The following is a 20,995-nucleotide window of genomic DNA, read 5'->3' as shown; positions in this document are numbered from 1 at the left end:
TCAGGGTCGGTAGCTGGGTCAGTATCAAAACTTTGCGTTAGTTCTCTTAGGGTGTGGGCAGCCATTATTCGTCTATGTCGATTGTGTTCTGGCTTGCTGTGGGCTGAGTCAGCGAACGTTTACCTCTGCTGCTGTTTGTGTCGTGTGGCGAAGTTTCGCTTTGACGTTTACCACTTCGGCTTCGACTACGGACGATACCAGATCTAAGGACGCGAATGTGGTCGGCTTTATCAAGCGGTGGCTCCAAGAAGGCACCGTCTTTTCTCGATTCACGGGTTTCGGTATGCTTTGTAGTCGGGATTGACTGGGTGGTAGTGGCTGGTGGTTTTTGCGATGAGTGGTGCTTTGATGATCTTTGTACATTCGATGCAGCAGGGGACTCACACGGCGTTCGAAGGTTGAGCGATGATTTCAGCGACTCGAGTTCTTTTGCTAAGGTAGCAACTTGTTGTTGTAGCGATGCTATCAGTTGATCTTTGGTGGCAATCTCCTGTTTTAGTTGGTCTTGAATGATGCGAGCGATGGTTTCTCGCTTATTGTCATCGTTGTACCGACGTCTTGCTTCGGTGTACGAGATACCTTGGTCGACTTTCAGATGCACTATTTTGTCCTCCTCCTTGAATTTAGCACAGTCTCGTGACTTAACAGAATGCCCGTTCTTGCAGTGAAAGCAATAGGGCGTATTGTTGCATTGCTCTCCATCGGCCACGTGCAACGGTTGCGAGCATCGCAAACAGATACCTGGCTGTTGGCACATTTTTTGTGAATGGCCGTACATTCCGCATTTGAAACAGAGCATAGGTGAAGGGTAGTACTGCTTCACAGAGATCCGCAGTAATCCGAAGAAAACGTAGCTAGGTAGAACAGTTCCGCTAAATGACAAGACCAACAGAGGTGTATTTTGCAGTTTGCCATTTACGCGCTTTTTAATTCGTCGTACTGCTTGTACTCCTTCAGACCTCAGATTTTTTTCGATTACCTTCTCGTCAGTATCTATAGAGTCTGGTTCGAAAACAAGACCCTGAACCGTATTGAGTGTCGGGTGCAGAAAGATTTCTATCTGCGTGCCGTCGATAAGCTCCGTTAGTTTAGTCAGCTTGTCAACAATGCTCCTGGAGCTGGTGCGTAGGAGATAACGTGACCCACGACCTTCTCGAGATGCAGCTACACTTCGGGCTTCTTTCTCTCCAATAGCTACTTGGACTGATGATCCGATGATGAATGGTTCTGGGAGCCGTACTTCTCTCTTCGTGGTTGTCCCGTCGTCGTCGATTTTGCACCGTAGCACTAAAACTGCCGTTTGACCCATATCGTCCTTCTGTCGCATCCATTCCGGAGTTCTTCCGCAGCCATGGTATCCGGGTGGATTATCTGGTGGCCCCTTCGGGGGGGCGGGAGGTTTACCGGTCATTTGACCGGATTATTGCACCACTTTTTCGGATCCACTTTGGAGTTTCACTTTTATTAACTACACAAGCTGAGCTAAATTATATTATGTTTTAACACCAACTTTCGTTCGGGACACTGCAGGTAATTCACACGATCCACGCAGTTGCCGCGATGCTTGTATTGGTAGTGTTATTGTTTGTAGCACCACCGTATGCTCGTTGCACTAAACTTTAATTTAGTTTTATCGATAGGCACGAAGTGATTCAGCAAAACTTCACTATGTTTATGAAAGCACTCGCGAAGACGATCCCGTAGTCACCAATTTGGTGATTTAAAGAAAAGGTTACTCGCCGAAAACTCGAAAAAATAACTATGAGAAGCGCGCGCGTGTTGATATACCACGTAGCCCGATTACTCGAATGATAAAAATTACTGATTCCATTATTCAGTTATTAAGTCAAAAAAAAAACATATTTTATTATGCTGTTGATATTTTCTTCTGCTCGAGATATATGCAGGTTGGAGGGACCAATCAAACCATCGAGATAGGGAGAGATATCGAGATGTAGAACATCGAGACATGGAGAGTCGACACTAGAGCTTTTTGCTGAAAATACATGTGTATAAAGTTATTGTTGACAGATTTTTTGCTGTGCATTTTACGAAGTGACAACAATGTTGATGATGATATTGATTTTCGCGGGTTATTGGACGCTACCTCCTATCAAAATTCATTCATAAAATCGGCACGTAAAATGGACTATTTATGCACATGGCTGGGGGTGCATAAATTAAAAATGTGCATGAATCAAAAAAGGCATAAAATGAGGGAAATGTGTGCATAAATTAAGTTTGGGCTTTAATGAGGGAATCTAGTTCGTGAGAACAGGTCTTGCTCCTGGGCATTTGAGGTGGGGCCAAGGGGGTTTCCATAAAGTTCCCTGAAAGCCCAGAAAAGAGGGTTCCAAGGAGCTTCAGGGGCGTTTCAGGGGGTTGTTTCAGAGGATGCCTTTTAAGGGCGTTCAGTCAAGTTTTGATATCGTTTTCATGGGATTACGCGAAATTCAGGGGCATTTCAATACAATTTAGGAGGTTTCAGGGACGATTCAAGGTGCTTTAAGGGCAATTCAAGGGACCTTAGGAGCCTTCAAAGGGCATAACAACCCGACCAGAAGCACCTAACAAGATACTAACAAAATTATAACAATTGTTGTTAAAAATAACATAATTTGATATAACTTTGTTGTAAGGATTCTCATTTTTGAATGACCATAACAAAATTGTAACACAATTTGTTATTATTTAAGAAACAAAACTATAACATAACTTGTATTATTTATTCAAACAGGTATGTAACGAAATGTGTTACATTATGCGTATTAAAATAATTGCCTATAACATAATTTCGTAACAGATTTATTATAATATTTGCTATGATTTTTGTAATATAATAATTTCTAAATTTGTTAGATTTTTTGTATTGACGCAAACAAGTTTGATAGTTTTTGTAATATTGACCACTCGAGAGAAAATGTTGAAATCAAAACGTATAACATGGGTAGCTTTCATTTATAACACAACGCTAAAATCGTCATGTTTTAATACCCCTTCCTCTTCCAACACGCTTTTTAGTATGATAGTCCTAAAGTTTTTGTATTGACCGTATCGCTCGATTGTACTTCCCCCTCTCCCTTGAGCGTTACGTAATTTGTGGACGGCGTCATATTTGTTATGAAAAATATAACAGAACTTGTTATCATTTAGTTTTAACCTTCCAAATTCACAAACAAGTAGTGTTTTGAAGCTATCGATATGCGATATCATCACAGCTAGAATCTGTAGTAAAAAAAAACTGTTGGGATATCAACATGACTTGTCGGATTCAAACATTATTATCAAAACAAACTATATAGCTGCGAATCAAATGCTTCACAGGTAGGTTCACTATTTGTTTTCTATTTTTTTGGGATTCTTTTATTGCACTCTAATCCACATCCGGAATAGTTGTTGGAAGATGTGCCAATCGAATAAAAATCCAACTATCAAAAAAGCTGCTTTTATACAGTTCATTTTGTAATGTTGCAGCGCTTTGTAGCGTTCTTTAGAAGACATTGGAGGGCCGGCGGAAAAAAAGGCTAACAGGAAATAAAAATCTTCTCTAATGAACTACGCGTAACTTCCAAACTGTGGAAAAGCCGCGTAGAGAAAGTCGTGTAAAAGTGAAACCACTATACAGCGAATCTGCGCGAAGTCGGTATACGACAACACTTTAATATCTCGGTTTCGGGCGAAACTTAGCTAACGTATTCAGCATAACAATAGTATAAGTGTTTGTGTTGTGACGTGAGAAAAGATCGTTTGGTATCTAGAGTAACTTTTGAGAAGTGCGTATATGTTTTTGACATGAATGTTCTTGAAAACTGTAACTCGGAAACCATTCATATTAGAGAAAAAGTGTCTGAAAAGGAATGGTAAGGAAACCAAGTGAAAAAATAAACACAGAAAAAAAAACATTTTTCACTCAAAAAAAAAAACATATTTTAACACAAAAACTCATATTCTCAAAATACGTCATTCTTTTACCGTGTATAATTTTGAAGGAAAATAAGGTGTTCTGGTGACAAAATGAAACATGGAGCATACATTATTAAAAAAACTTTTCTAATAATAATTTTGAGGGGTTTTTTTAAATTGCTTTTGGTCGATAAAAAGATATGTTTCAATGCCAGAATATGGTTCCACCAAAAATTTCGTATCGTAATGCCGTTAATGATTATCTTACTAAAAGTAACCGTTTCATAGATATTTGGAAGTTAATTTCATGATTCTCTCAATATGTAAAAAATGGGGCCTTTTCATAAGTTATTTGTGATGCTCCATCAACAACACTATGTTAATTCCAACACATTTTTTATCCCACAAACTTTCTCTTTAACACTCACTTGATTGGACGAACAATTTGAAAGTTATAGGAAGATTGTGAACTTTATATTGTAGAAACAAATGAAATATCTAACGTTCGTATATCGAATGATGGTAATTGGTTGTTTTTATCGATAAACTCTAAGAAAGAACAAATAAATATGACTTCGAAATACCTGAATTCCCTGTTTGATAATCAACCATACGTTTCATTATTTTAAACAAGCGTCATTTTTTCTGTGTGAGCAAGTTTAAGGCAATATCCCGATCAGAAAGCCATAACAAAAACATAACATAATTATATTAACGGTTGATATCTATATCAAGGTTTGTTATATTTAGATATATTTGTTGGAATCGGTACGAAAACTAGTTTGTATCATTTCAAGGTTCTAACAAAGTCAGTTACAATAAATGAATATGTGATTTTAATCATCATTATATCAACATTATAACAAACTCAGTAATATTTTTTAAAATGCAATGTGTAACTAATTAATATTTTTTTTGGTAATGTTTAGTGCGAAAATTAACCGCTGTATGGCGCCATTGTGTTTAGAAAATACACAATTGTTGATATCTTTTATTATATGAACTACCAAAAAATCTCATGTCTCATCACATTTGTACAGAAAGGGGCCGTCCATACACCACGTGGACAGAAAATTCATGATTTTTTACCCCCTCCCCCCTCCCCGTGGACAAGCGTGGACTTTTCATTGACCCCTACCCCCCTCCACCAATGTCCACGTGGACATGCGAAAAAATGTTTTTTTTTTTATATTTCTAAAATAAACGGAAAAGTCAATTTAAAAAGTTTTTTTAAATGTTTTCTTTTTTCTTCGTAAACATTGCCTTAAATATAATAAATAATTTTATGAATAACATATATTCTATAGCTTTATATAAAATACAAACAAATTACTATTTTTTTTTTTTTACAAAAAAACATACAGTAAGAAAACTTTTTGAGTGACTTCATTTTAAAGTCTTTCTCAAAGAGGCACAAAATAGGTAGCTACAAGTTTTCAACATTGGTTTTAATTGAGCTTTATGTTTGTTGGAGTGTGGGTTCCATTCCCGCTCCAGTCGGTGAAAATTTGTCGTCAAACGGAAAATTCCCCACTGGATCATTGGGTGTTTCGTGTGATGTCCATCACTTAATGTAAGAGGTTGCTCAGTCTGTGCAATCACTGGTTGAAGACGGCGTTTTTTAAAATGTTTTGTTTTGTTAAGACAAAGTAATTTTTTTCTTAAATTTGTGTTGAAATAAAATCATATTTCTCAGTATCTTACAAAAACCAAAATTACAGCAACTTTTCAAAAATGCATAAAGAATAGTCGAAACTAAATTATATTGCTGAAATTAAGACCTCAATATCCTTTAGAAACATTTTATATTTTAAAGGAAGCTCCAAAAAAGCGTTTGAGATAAGCCTGCAAATCTTCACATGTATTTTGAAACTTCGAAGTAGTTTACAAAATTTGATATGAAACTTCGAGAAATTCACAAAGAACCTCAATGAAAGTTTTCTGATTGAAACACCAGCATTTGCATGGTGTACACTCCATTTTAAATCTCCAGATTATTCCTCGATGAAAAAAGTAAGTAATTAGAAGTTGTCATAATTTAAAACAAATTAGTCGATGAGTCAATGCCATGATTTTTTTCCTTGGAGAAGTCACGTCCAATAAAAAAAAACATGTATAATAAAATAAAATGTAAAGAACTGTTATGGAAGAATATCTCATCAATAATGTTTCGTTTGTAAATCTTTGTTTCTTAATTCTTATGTCAATGTTGTCCACGTGGACATTTGACGAATCCCCTCCCCCCCTCTCCGTGGACAAGCGTGGACTTTTCTTGAACCCCCTCCCCCCTCCAAGTTGTCCACGTGGTATATGGACGGCCCCAAAGCTTATGACTTTGGAAGGTGGAAAATGAGGTAAGCAACTCCACCATTACGTGATGATATTGGGTAATTTTAAATGTTTCTTATCATGATCCAAATCACCTGCACAGTTCGTATGTTCAGCAAAGTTGTTCATGATTCTTGAAATTCTCGAATGGTGTAAAATTGTATGCACAATTTCACTACTACGAGCTATTTGATATGTTAAATCTCATTATTCTGCTGTCCTAGGAAGTTCGGATCATCACTCATCAGCGAAGTTGTCGAGAAGTCCTTGGCTCTCAAGTGGAAAATGTTATATGTAATTGAACTGTGGCGTTTACATTTGTTTACAGGATTGTGAACATGTCTTACAGGTTGAATGTTTATTATGGATGGCTACGGAGAACTTTCAGGGAATATTTCTAGAGATATTAAAAGTATTTCTCTTGTAGGTCTTCTAGGGAGCTCACTAGAAGTTCTTCCAGAGATCTCTCCGAGAGTTTTCTCAACGATTCCTACATGAATTCTTACTGACGATTGTCCAGTCAAATATTCAAATATTTCTCTAAAAGTTCTTAAATAGATTTCCCCTAGAGTTCCTCTAGAAATTGTGGTTGGAGAATTCTTCAGCTACTTCTCCAAGAATTTCTCAAGAAAGGCTTCCTATGATTCCTATAAAAAAAAATACTTTAAATATTCCTACTGTAATTCCTCCAAGGAGTTCCTCTAGAGATTTTTTCCAAAAATTTTTAAAGGTTTCCTCCAGGAATTTCTGCAAAAAATCCATAAGAAATTCCTCCACGTATTCTTCCTGGAAATCCTTCAATTCTTCAACAATTCCTCCATGACTTTTCCATGACCACCTTTTTGAATTCTTCAAAGAACTTTGCCCCAAGGATTTGTTGGAAGATTAGTTCATATACATGTTGAGATCCCAAGTAAACCACTCCTATGAACCATCATCTCTGATCATGGAACACGAAACCATTTCACCAATTATATTTCACCGACCAGATTACGTCACCTTTGATCTGTCGGAGCTCTCAACTTAAACTACTAATATGAATTCAATTGTACAGTATACAGATCATTCTTGATAGGGATTTCCCGCAAGGTTTAACTTAAGATTTAAACCCAACATACATTTCTTCCCTTGAGAATTTCTTCAGAGAATCCAAAAGGGAGATTCTTTAAGACATTCTTAGCAAATTACTTCAGCCTATGCATTCCTTAAAGGATTCTCCATCAGGGAAAATCCATCAGAAATTCTGAAGGATCTCAGTAATTAATTAAGTTCTAGTTTTAAAGTTAAATATTTCAATCCAATTCCAATTTCTTCGAAATTTCTTAGTATGTGGTCACTCAGTCTCTGCTGTGAATATCACTACAATTAACTACAGCTTTTTTCCGCATAGATAAACTGTGTATGCATATCTGCCGATCGAAATAGTTATGTACTAGCAAATGAAGTAAAGTTGTTTTGTTAAAGTTAATAAAATATTCAGTTCAACAGCGAAACGAAGTGGATTTCCTGAACGCTCTGTGTTCGAAAACAAATTACTTCAAGTATTTATCAAAAGGTTTCTCTACAAATTTTATCGACAATTACACCAATGACTCATTATGGAAATGCTTTTTTCTATCCTTTTAAAAATTCCTTCATAAATTCCTCTCCAAAGAAATATTCCTGCAAGAATTTGCGGTGGATATTGCTACTGAAACATTCACCACTTAAGCGCCATAATACTACTGAAGAACTTTGCAGAAGGAATATCATTAATTAAAAATAATGAAATAAAACATGCCACAAAACGCTTTAAACATTTAAATAAACGCTGGCGCAACTAGTGCTTAGTTACACACTTTTCACTATTCGAAAGTCATTAGCTATCTGTTCAACTTAGTTAATAACACGAAGATATAATTGCTATCAACTGTTTTAAAACAGTTTCGTGTGACGTCCATTCGCGTAGGTACAGCGTTGTGGGCTCCAGCTCCGAAGTAGTGAACGCTGGCTCTAGTGCACAACGAGCGCACACGACATTGAAGCTGAGGGACTAAATGGGCTGTAGTAACGTGCATGGTGACGTCATAACTGGGTATGATGACGTCATACTTTCCCTCTCCGGTAAGTTGGATCAGCGAGTCTATTTATAGAGGAGCTACCAATATGAAGAACCATTTCAGCATATATCGCCCCTCACTTCAAGTGCTGTGATGGCCTCACTGGTAAAAACGACGAGCTCCTGTTCTAGATTCTAGCCGTCGTAGGTTCGAATCCCTGGGATTTATGTATACTATGTGGAGAAGTTTTTTGATCCCAGTAACTTTTTACTAAAAATAAAATTTCACTCTAAAAATTGATTACGAAAAATGAGTTAATTTTTACACTATTTAATTTTTACCCAATATATTTATAACATGTGATATAATTTGATTGATTTTTTATATCTCATTTTGTTATAAGCTTGTTATAATTGTATCAAGACCTGTTATAATTATATTATGACTAGAGCAATTTCAGTTATAATTTTTGTTATTTTAACACCTAACCGGCGAATTTTATAACTCAATCTGTTATGAAAAATCTTTGAAATAAATAACTTAATCGGTTATAATTTTGTTATGCCTTTCTGATCGGGATGGCTGACAAAACCCTCGTTATGAAGATAACCAACCAGCTGATAATACCCAAAGTCACCCGATGGATATTGCATGTGGTGTAATTTCCGTCCAGATGAGCATTTTTTCCGTTACATGGAACTTCCAATACTTTTGACTTGAATTTTACACAAATGACGTGTCTTTACACACGAAAACATGAGATCGATTACGGGAAATACCAAAACAGTATGAGGAATTGAATAATTATTATCATTAAAAAATGCCCTCTATATTGCTCGATTTAATCATGGAATTTGTTTATTCTGCCAATTTTACTTCGACCTTAGGGAGCATCCATTAACCTTTCAGGTTTTTTGGTGTTGTACTTTTTCCACCAGCGCGCGTCCTGAAGGATTAAGTACGCAACGCTAAAATTGGAAATTTTCAACCCTCGCTGCCTCCTCCAAACGTGACAGTATACTTGATGACCGCTTATGTGATGGATTTAATTTCATTGCTTAAAATAAAATAAAATTTTGAACATAACTAAATTATATCTAAAGTTGTTTTCATATCTGCATATGATATAATTGTGATCGATTAAAACAAAATCTCTCACGACAAATCAAGTCTTTTATGTGTCAACGAGCCCAATGTGACGTCATACTACCCCTCGCGTGTACGTCTGACATACAAGGATTTGAATGACGAAACTGGCAATACGCAGAACCAGTAAAGCTTCTATCACCACCCTCTTCAAGAGCCGTGATGGCCTCATTGGTAGAAGCTCCAGATTTCTACCGATGAAAGGTGTCTCATCGGTTCAAATCCCGTTTGGATCCAAAAATTTTATAACGTTCTGGAAACTATTTTTTTATGTTACTTACTTTTTCTAAAAATAGAATAACACACTTAAAAATATTTACCCAAAAATGAGTAAAAAATAGTTTTTACCCTAATAGGTGTCAAGGGAATTATAACACAATTTGTTATAATTTTGTTAAATTCTATCATATTTCATGGAACAAGCTTTGTAATATTTTTGTTATGATCATAACACAAGTTATTACATTTTTGTTCTTTTCAGTGGGAAATTTGTTAGAATTTTTGTTATTTTAACTACTAACGGTACATGTTTTATAACAACCCTTGTTATAAAAAATTATTGTAACAAAATAACACAGCTTGTTATAATTTTGTAATGTCCATCTAGTCGGGAAGGGGTTTGAGGGGCGATTCACGTCATTTCAGAGTAATTTCAAAGAATTTTAGGAGCATTTTAAGGGTGTTCCTAATGATTTTAGTGGCGTATGATAGCATTTCAGGGGCGTTTCAAAGGGCTTTGGGATGTGGTCTCTGAAAATCCTCTGCAACTTCCTGAAACGCCTCAAAGATCCCCCTAAAACCCTCTCAAACCCCATGTAACGCACCTGAAAAGCTCAGAAACTCCCTAAAACTCCTCCGTAACGCTTCCGTAACCCCTCTGAATCCCGCCGAAAACGCTCTGAAACATCCTGAAATCCTTATCTCTTAAGCCTTCGCTGGAAGAAAACGTCATGTTGTTCAGCGAAGCAACGAAAATTTTCAGTTTTAAAAGCAATATCGAAAGTAGGGAATAAGTCAAGGGAGAAATAAAACTAAGGAGAAAGAAAAAATAAACTATTTCTCCACAAATAAATTAAAACGAATTAGGCAAGCGGAAGAAAGTAATAAGCTTAAAACGAGTTTAGTTGGTTTTAGGTTTTTAGGTCTTTTACAAGTGTGCAAAATAGGGTGGCCCACACCTATATGAAAAACAAAATATTTGAAATTGCCAAGTCTTACCTCCTTAATCAGTTGTTTTGGACTCCCAGAAGCTACGTTCAAAATTTGAGCAAAATCAATAAAGCCTAAGGGGGCGCTCAACAAGCTTAAAATTTGTATGGGAAATCGTAGCCAAATGTATGCAGAAATCTTAAGTTTTCGAATTTTGCCGCTAGATGGCGCTGTAGGCGTTAAATATTCAAACCCTTTGGTAATTTTGTAGGTGACTATAGGCCAAGCAACTTTGTCGAGGACCGCAAAGTGATCCAACGTCTATGAAAAATGTTATACCCTAGGCAAAGGGAGGCAAAGTATTGAGATTTCATTATTGATATTATTCCTTTACATGTACTGGAAAAATATCAATAATGTTTCACCTCACTTTACCTAGTGTATAACTTTTTTCACAGACGTTCTATCACTTTGCGGTATTCGACAAAGTTGTTTGGCATATAGTAACCTACAAAAATACCGAAGGGTTCGAATATTTAACGCTTACAGCGCCACCTAGCGGCAAAATTTGAAAACTTAAGATTTCTGCATACATATGGCCACGATTTCCCATACAAACTTTAAGCTTGTTGAGCGCCCCCTTTTCTTTGTCGATTTTGCTCAAATTTTGAACGTAGCTTCTGGGAGACTAAAATAACTGATTCAGTAGGTAAGACTTGGCATTTTTCAGAATTTTTGATTTTCATATAAGTATGGGCCACCTTAGTGCAAAAACAAAAAAAATACACTGCTGTTTGAAGCTTGCTTCTTGAGATTTGTGTGCCTGAAGCTCTGAAGCACTGTTGAAGCGGGATTTCAAGACGTTTGTCCTTAAGAATGTTCTACAAAACACTATGCAAGAGTATCCTTATTTTCCAATTGCGAACTGCTCCAGTGAGTTTTATGTGGGATCCCTACTTGGTCACGGAAAAACTTGGAATGAATATCGATTATCATCATTGCCACGAAAGCCTAATTGCCCAATACGGAGTAGAATGAAAATGAATGCTCAGAGCGAAATGTAAGGAAATACTAACATAACACTAAGCTAAAAACATGCTTCATCCCTGCTGGGACGTTACGCCAGGAGGAAGAGGAAAATGATTTAATTGCATACTTAAATCGTAGCAGTAAGGCTTACATCTTTTGCAGTGACCTTAATGGTCCAACTGCCCACTTCCGGAGTCGACGACAACCTGTGAGCGGCTTCGAATATTCCTTTGTAAAGCACAGCTCGAGTCCACTGCCTCCTTGATTCCCCATTGCTGTTTTCCAAATCGATCTGGATACTGTCGATATGATTAACTGGCTTTGTCGCCAAATCGAGGACGACCACCCGAAATTTCACTATATCACCAGGTTTGTAGATGGGTTTGTCGGTAAGGATAAATATCGATAGTGTCTTTTTAGCAACGGTAACATCGGCATTTTGTTTCACCATTATATTTCCTCCATCATTGGCGGCCCAAAAGATACATTCACTGTCAATACTTATTCCATCAGGAATATTTAAATTGTAACGCGCAACACTCTCCTTCTTAAGAGTTTTAATAAGCTGAGAAGCATTTCCTTCACAATCCAAGGTGAGATTCATTCTCACTTCTGACTTGAGCGGATTGATCAAGGCCACAGTATAAGGTAGTCTTGGCTGGATGTGTTTTGGCCCAAAGATGATCACACTGAAATACAGAGAACCAAGGATTGCTACTAGATCGACAACGCACTGCGACGTATCCTATTGTCAACACCTACCTGGAATCCTGGCAGTATGCTATAGCAAAAACACTACACACTAGAACAATCAACGTGCCCATCGTAACTACACTAGTTTCTACTGGCATAGGTCAAAACTATATTCATCCGCACTTCAGAATACCAAACGTATCGAGATCAGCCAGAACACTAAGAAACAAAGTCGAACGTAGGCAATTTTTCTTGTACGTAGTCAATACTATCAGTTCGTGGGAATCCCGCGTAATCTCAATAAAAAATTCTCCTCACATATCAGCATGGCCGGGTCATCGGAGCAGTTAGTGCGAAAACACTGTTGCAATTTTTTGGTTTAACCATTCCGTTGGCTGATAGAATGTCCAAAATCCAAAACTTCCTACATAGCTGAGTGGCTAGGGGGCGTCTTTGAATTAAGCAACGATTGGAGGTTCACAAAATCGTGATCAAATGTGACGAACGGAAGAAGGGGATATGATGAGAACTTTAGCGTGCTGTTGGCCACGTTGGCCGTATGGAACGCCGAAATTTCACCAGAAGTCAATACTTGGGTAACAAGCACTGTTTTGCATTTGTTGATAACGAGAGGGAAACCCAAAACCAAAATGCGGTACGCGTAATCCCGAGTAGATGTGAAATACTGACGATCACAACGTGATGTTGGTTTGATTGATATAAGAGATAAAAGATCTGAAAATAATATTTGAAAAATGTTCCTGGAACATTTGAACAATATCAAAATTTGATATTTCAAGATCAAACGTATAGCTCGTTGCTATTGGCTAGATCTTACAAGATCTAAATATGATTTGATAATGATGTTCCAGGAGTAAATTTTAGATATTATTTTTAGATCTTTTATCTCTTATGTCAATCAAGCCAATATCACATTTTGATCTCAATATCAAAATATGATATTATTGAGATTTTTTCCTCTACCCGGGATAACAAAGCGTATTGAACATTTGAAGTTGAACGCCGCGAAAACAAATATAGGGTAAGTGTACCAATTATGGCTATAGTACCAATTATTCGCCATAGTTGATTTTCACCCTTTAACGATGTTAACCAACAAGAAAAAAATTGTGAACAACAGACCACGTTTACAAAAGATAGTCGCACTCATTTAAACTCCACATTTTCCTCAAATCATGGTAGAAATAAATCATTTTCCTTAAAATTTCGGCTTCCTTGCACCCTTTTTCGCCATAGTGTACCAGTTATGGCTAACCCCATAAGGAATGCATGCAAATAGTGCGAAAAGGAACCGAAGTTAAAAAATGTATCCATAACTGGTACACGGTTCCTATCATTGACACACGCTGTAATCAATACTAAAAGTAGTTTAGGCTCTGTTTCTATATTTTTCTTGTAAAGTATAGAAACTAAGCTGTCTTTTAGCTTATTGATGACATTCGTTGGTCTTCTCGTTATTTTTGTATAAATAGCTTTCCTTAGGTAGTGCCATAATTGGTACACCCACCCTATGCTTGTTTGACAATGCGGGGAAAGTGTCCGTGAGCGGAACCTACTTGGTTTAGATGACGATGAGCTGGTAGCGGTTCTCTTGCGTGCGTGCGATGTGACCATGCCTAGGTGAGTTCACCCTAGAAATGGAAGGCCACCACTAGCGTGCACAGGGGGGGGGGGGGCGGTGGGCAAGGTGGGGCACTTGCCCCCCCTTCTACAAAAAAAATATATCTAAGAAATATGGTGCGAACGTCGAAAGATGCAACTCTTCGAAGGTTAATAGCATCTCATGCACCATATTGAGATTAATTGAGGTATATTGCCGTCAAATCTAGATTGAGATTTAATAAGGGCGAAACTAACATGAGAGAGTTCTCTTCATCAACTCTCTTTTCTTCAAATTAAACTGACAAGATGCAAGTATGGTTGCACTTTAAGTCATAAATCGTTAGGTTGCTATGCAATCTAGCGTCTAAGTGTTAAAAAGTTCGATTGAATTTGCATCTTGTCACTTCAATTTGCAGAAGAGAGAGTCGATGAAGAGAACTCTCTCATGTTACTTTTGCCCTTTTTTAAACTCAATCTAGAAATGCAGTATACTGACAGCATGCAGCTTTTTCAAGTTCCATGCACCACCTGAACATCTCATATATCATCTAAGCATTTAATTTACATTTGAATTTTTCAGGCTCCATTTTGGCATATCGTACACCAAATTGTATTCCATGTACCGAATCCATGTTGGCTTCCGTACCACATTAAATTCTATGCATCATTTTTACATTTCTTGCACCTTGCATCTCCATGCAATTTTGAGAATCACTGATTCATGGTTGCAGCTATTGCACCACATGCATTTTTTTAGTATTCCATGTACACCCATGGTGTTCACAGAATCATCTAGGCATCCATGCTGATCTCACGCACCATCTTTTAACTAATTAGTGATGTCAGCACCACATTTAAAAAACATGCACCATTTTGGCATTTTGTATTCCAAAACTGTATTCCATGCACGTGAACCATGGTGACTTCGGCACCACATTGAATTCCAAGCACCTTTTTTGCTATTCGTGCACCTAGCCATACAAAATATCGAGTATCACTTCATAACGGTGACGACTAAAACAGTAGGTACACTAACACCATGCACCTTCTTCAAAGCTTTCAATGCACCATCCTGATGACCACAGAATCATCTAGGTATCCACGCATATCAGGATATCACGCTGATCTCATGCAATGTCTTTTAATCAATTAGGTATCTAATGCATCATACTGATATGCACCTTCATGAAATTTCATGCAACATCAAAGCTTTTCAAGCACCATTTCAGCGTTTATCATATCATCTACACATCTAATGCATCATTATGGCGTGAGCATCACTTAAAATACTTTTTTCTGTATTATATGCACCAATCCGTGCACCCAACCATGCATCATGTTGATAATCACTGAATAACGGTGACGACTAATGCAGAACACTCGCATCATGCACCTTCTTCAAACCTTTCCATCTTATGCACCATTATGATGTGGTTCACATATGAATCCCATGCACCTTTTTCGCATTTCGAATACAAAATAGCATTCCATGTACCTGGACCACGATGATTACTGTGCCACATTGGGTTTCCTGCACCATTTATGCAATTCGTGCACCTACATTGAGTATAACAGAATCATGGTGATATTAATGCACCATGCAGACAGCATGCAGCTTGTTTGCATTTCGTGCACCACCATGATGTTCACAAAACCATCTAAGCACCATCTCACGCGTCATCTAAGCATTTTATTCACATTTGAATTTTATAGGCTCCATTTTGGCATACCGTACATTAAATTGTTAACATGTTAACCAACAAGAAAAAAATTGTGAACAACAGACCACGTTTACAAAAGATAGTCGCACTCATTTAAACTCCACATTTTCCTCAAATCATGGTAGAAATAAATCATTTTCCTTAAAATTTCGGCTTCCTTGCACCCTTTTTCGCCATAGTGTACCAGTTATGGCTAACCCCATAAGGAATGCATGCAAATAGTGCGAAAAGGAACCGAAGTTAAAAAATGTATCCATAACTGGTACACGGTTCCTATCATTGACACACGCTGTAATCAATACTAAAAGTAGTTTAGGCTCTGTTTCTATATTTTTCTTGTAAAGTATAGAAACTAAGCTGTCTTTTAGCTTATTGATGACATTCGTTGGTCTTCTCGTTATTTTTGTATAAATAGCTTTCCTTAGGTAGTGCCATAATTGGTACACCCACCCTATGCTTGTTTGACAATGCGGGGAAAGTGTCCGTGAGCGGAACCTACTTGGTTTAGATGACGATGAGCTGGTAGCGGTTCTCTTGCGTGCGTGCGATGTGACCATGCCTAGGTGAGTTCACCCTAGAAATGGAAGGCCACCACTAGCGTGCACAGGGGGGGGGGGCGGTGGGCAAGGTGGGGCACTTGCCCCCCCTTCTACAAAAAAAATATATCTAAGAAATATGGTGCGAACGTCGAAAGATGCAACTCTTCGAAGGTTAATAGCATCTCATGCACCATATTGAGATTAATTGAGGTATATTGCCGTCAAATCTAGATTGAGATTTAATAAGGGCGAAACTAACATGAGAGAGTTCTCTTCATCAACTCTCTTTTCTTCAAATTAAACTGACAAGATGCAAGTATGGTTGCACTTTAAGTCATAAATCGTTAGGTTGCTATGCAATCTAGACTCTAAGTGTTAAAAAGTTCGATTGAATTTGCATCTTGTCACTTCAATTTGCAGAAGAGAGAGTCGATGAAGAGAACTCTCTCATGTTACTTTTGCCCTTTTTTAAACTCAATCTAGAAATGCAGTATACTGACAGCATGCAGCTTTTTCAAGTTCCATGCACCACCTGAACATCTCATATATCATCTAAGCATTTAATTTACATTTGAATTTTTCAGGCTCCATTTTGGCATATCGTACACCAAATTGTATTCCATGTACCGAATCCATGTTGGCTTCCGTACCACATTAAATTCTATGCATCATTTTTACATTTCTTGCACCTTGCATCTCCATGCAATTTTGAGAATCACTGATTCATGGTTGCAGCTATTGCACCACATGCATTTTTTTAGTATTCCATGTACACCCATGGTGTTCACAGAATCATCTAGGCATCCATGCTGATCTCACGCACCATCTTTTAACTAATTAGTGATGTCAGCACCACATTTAAAAAACATGCACCATTTTGGCATTTTGTATTCCAAAACTGTATTCCATGCACGTGAACCATGGTGACTTCGGCACCACATTGAATTCCAAGCACCTTTTTTGCTATTCGTGCACCTAGCCATACAAAATATCGAGTATCACTTCATAACGGTGACGACTAAAACAGTAGGTACACTAACACCATGCACCTTCTTCAAAGCTTTCAATGCACCATCCTGATGACCACAGAATCATCTAGGTATCCACGCATATCAGGATATCACGCTGATCTCATGCAATGTCTTTTAATCAATTAGGTATCTAATGCATCATACTGATATGCACCTTCATGAAATTTCATGCAACATCAAAGCTTTTCAAGCACCATTTCAGCGTTTATCATATCATCTACACATCTAATGCATCATTATGGCGTGAGCATCACTTAAAATACTTTTTTCTGTATTATATGCACCAATCCGTGCACCCAACCATGCATCATGTTGATAATCACTGAATAACGGTGACGACTAATGCAGAACACTCGCATCATGCACCTTCTTCAAACCTTTCCATCTTATGCACCATTATGATGTGGTTCACATATGAATCCCATGCACCTTTTTCGCATTTCGAATACAAAATAGCATTCCATGTACCTGGACCACGATGATTACTGTGCCACATTGGGTTTCCTGCACCATTTATGCAATTCGTGCACCTACATTGAGTATAACAGAATCATGGTGATATTAATGCACCATGCAGACAGCATGCAGCTTGTTTGCATTTCGTGCACCACCATGATGTTCACAAAACCATCTAAGCACCATCTCACGCGTCATCTAAGCATTTTATTCACATTTGAATTTTATAGGCTCCATTTTGGCATACCGTACATTAAATTGTACTCCATTTTTTTGAAGTCGCCCTTAATCGATCATAAATTGGTGCAGGTTTATTACACTCAAGTGGTCATGTAATATCCGGAACCGTTCCGGCAATATTCCGGATTGTACTGGGGTCAGGGGGTGGGGGAAGTGTGTGTTTGGACAAATGGCTAAAAGTGATAATTTCGTGTGTGTTATTGTGCTTGCGAGGCCCTCGCGGAACCTGTTTCAGGTATTCCGGAGCGGCCACATCAGTAACAACATACTTCAGTCAACTTTTTCTGCCCCATTCTCTTGAAGTCATGAAGTTTGATACGTCACACGCCATGTTTTGATTGCAAACCTGATATGTCTCCGATGTCATCCCCGTGGAACTTATGCTAAGTGTTCCGGGGTGGCCATATTAGTTGATACAGACTTCAGGGTATCGTTTCTGAATCAGTCATTCGAAATCATGAAGTTTGATATGTCACACGACATGTTTTGGATGAAAACCATCAATGTCCCCAATGAGGCCCCCGCGGAACCTGTCACGGTGATCCGGATGGGTCCACTTATTCAAATCTGGTTATCGCAGTTGTGTTTTATTGTTCGCAATGAAAATTCCGCTGAAAATCGATGGTTCAAACAAAATAACACACGAAATAATCATTTTTAGCCATTTCGGCACCGTCACTGACCCCAGTACAATCCGGAATATCTCCGGAATAGTTCCGGATATTACATGGCCACTTGGGTGTATTAAACTTGTTCTAATTTATGATCGATTGAGCGCGACTTCAAAAAAATTGGATGAATATTGACGAAATGCCAGCATTTTGAAAATGAGATGTTGGGGGTCGGGTACGTGAAGGTTAAATTCTATGCACCATTTTTGCAATTCTTGCACCTTGGATGTGAGAATCATTGAATCATGGTGGCAACTAATGCACCACTGACAAATACAATATCTTAGTATTTCATGCACGTCCATGATGTTCTCAGAATCATCTAGGCTAATCTCACGCATTTCGTATTCCAAAACTGTATTCCATGTACGTGAACCATGGTGACTTCGGCTACACATTGAATTCCTAGCACCATTTTTTTTTCAATTCGTGCACCTAGCGATAAATAATGTCGAGTATCTCTGAATAACGGTGACCACTAATACAGCACACTAGCATCATGCACCTTTTTCAAAGCGTCCACAGAATCGTCAAGGTATACACGCACCTTGCTGATCTAATGCACTGTCTTTTAATCAACTAAGAATCTAATGCATCATAGTGATATCATGAAATTTCATGCACCATTTCAGCGTTTATTTTATTATCTAGGCGTCGGATGCACCATAATGGTTTGAGCATCACATGAAATATCTGTTTTTTTTTGTATTCTATGCACCATTTTTGCAATTCATCAATAGAATATTTTCAAATTTTGCATTTATACATTATAGCCGAAATTTCAACATTCTATGAAGAAAAATCCGACGTACATGAAAGTTCGATAATAATCAAAATTTTGACACCGTGTGGTGGTCGCCGCTGTAAAAGTCGCACTGGAGACCGAGATAAGGGTAGGCAAAAAGTCCTGCTTTTAGGGTCTCTGTCAGAGTGCCAAAAGGAATCAAAGCGATTATGCCTACAGGATCGTGATGGTCAAGACGATAGGTGTAATGGCTCCTACAGAACAATCTCCAGAGATGGAAGGGATCATCGAGGAGCTTTTTCCGCGTCATGATCTTACCCAAGCAACACACTTGGACCTTTTTAAGTTCCTATAATTTCTTTGCAACTATATTGAAAGTTATGCCATTTGAACCAATCGTCTTAATAACGACTAAATTGCAACGAAAAAAGCGCAAAAGGCGGAGTCAATATAATAGTTATTTATGCAACAAGTTGCAAAATGATGATTTTTTCAGCACGAGTTGTACGTTTATCCAACGAGGCTTGCCGAGTTAGATAAATACGACGAGTGCTGAAAAAATCGAGTTTTGCAACGCGTTGCATACAAAGTTTTTTGTAATTGCAAAAACACCCGTATAGTATAATCTCTCTAGCTACACAAACGTGTATCAGCAGCAACCACGTGCGAGCCTCCATGCGCGGCAGGACGTAGTTCATAGTATTTTCTTCGATCAGGTAGGCTATGGTAGGCCAACTGTCGCAAGTTTTCAAGCTCCCGTCGTCGTAATGCAGCATCATAAGCATAAGCAAAAGTGGGTTCAACTTCTGCTTCTACGCCTGATTGGCAGTTCAAATCAGAATCTGAATCGTCCTGTCAGTGTATGTAGAAACAGCAATGTATCTACGGAAGTAGTGGTACTCAACCAAAAGTGTGTGCTGGCAAAAGTGCCGAAAAGTACTACTTTTCAGCACTCTAAAGAGTGCCGAAAAGTAGTACTTTTCGGCACCTTTGCTTCAGTGAAGAAAAGTAGGCCGTTTTATCATTGTTACCGCGAGTGAAAAGTAGGGGAATTCGCAACGCAATTACAAAAAATATGTATTCATGTTGTAATCGGTTTTAATACGTAATCGATTTATAACTAAGATACAACGAACAGTCGCCCAAAAAATTGTGACAGATTCGGTAACTAGTCAGCTACACTGAAAGTAGTTTTAAAGTGAAAATGACTAAAATGGGGTTTGTTATTAATAGACTCGCACCAACGTTTTTCAACCAAAGTGACTTTGTGCTTATTATAAGAAGAAATATAGTATTTTTACTATTATTCTGAGCTTCTGTTATGGTTGTTGTCTTTACTATTGAATAAACTATTTATCAGTTAAATATACAACGAAAAGTAGTAGTTTTGACTTTTCCAGATTTACTGCAGCGTGGTAGTATTTCTGATGTACATTGTAATTTGAAATCAAAAAGTTTCATTTGAAATCATTTTTTGCCTTTCTCGTACACCAAGGTGTACCGAAAGGCTATATGTTCACTCCAAAAACGAAAATTGGATAGAGCCCCCGGAGAGGTCAAGTCTTATATACCAATCGACTCAGCTCGACGAGTTGAGATGATGTCTGTGTGTGTGTGTGTGTGTGTGTGTGTGTGTGTGTGTGTGTGTGTGTGTGTGTGTGTGTGTGTGTGTGTGTGTGTGT

At 37.9% G+C, this 20,995-nt stretch overlaps 1 protein-coding gene across 1 annotated transcript in view; it reads right to left on the bottom strand.

The window, feature by feature from the left end:
• Positions 1-12,846, bottom strand: part of LOC109416022 (thioester-containing protein 1 allele R1) — a 59,354-nt gene extending 46,508 nt beyond the window's left edge. Inside the window, exons 1-2 of the mRNA XM_019689989.3 lie at positions 12,357-12,846; positions 11,746-12,283 (exon numbers count right to left, since the gene is read on the bottom strand). Of these exons, the coding sequence (XP_019545534.3) occupies positions 11,746-12,283; positions 12,357-12,445 (627 nt within the window). The 5' untranslated portion in view covers positions 12,446-12,846. The remainder of the gene's footprint in view (positions 1-11,745; positions 12,284-12,356) is intronic.
• Positions 12,847-20,995: the final 8,149 nt, after the last annotated feature.

This window comes from Aedes albopictus, chromosome 3 (genome assembly GCF_035046485.1).
Source record: "Aedes albopictus strain Foshan chromosome 3, AalbF5, whole genome shotgun sequence".
Lineage (NCBI taxonomy): Eukaryota > Metazoa > Arthropoda > Insecta > Diptera > Culicidae > Aedes > Aedes albopictus.
The sequence above is the reverse complement of the archived record's forward strand: the minus strand, read 5'-3'. Positions and strand labels throughout refer to the sequence as shown.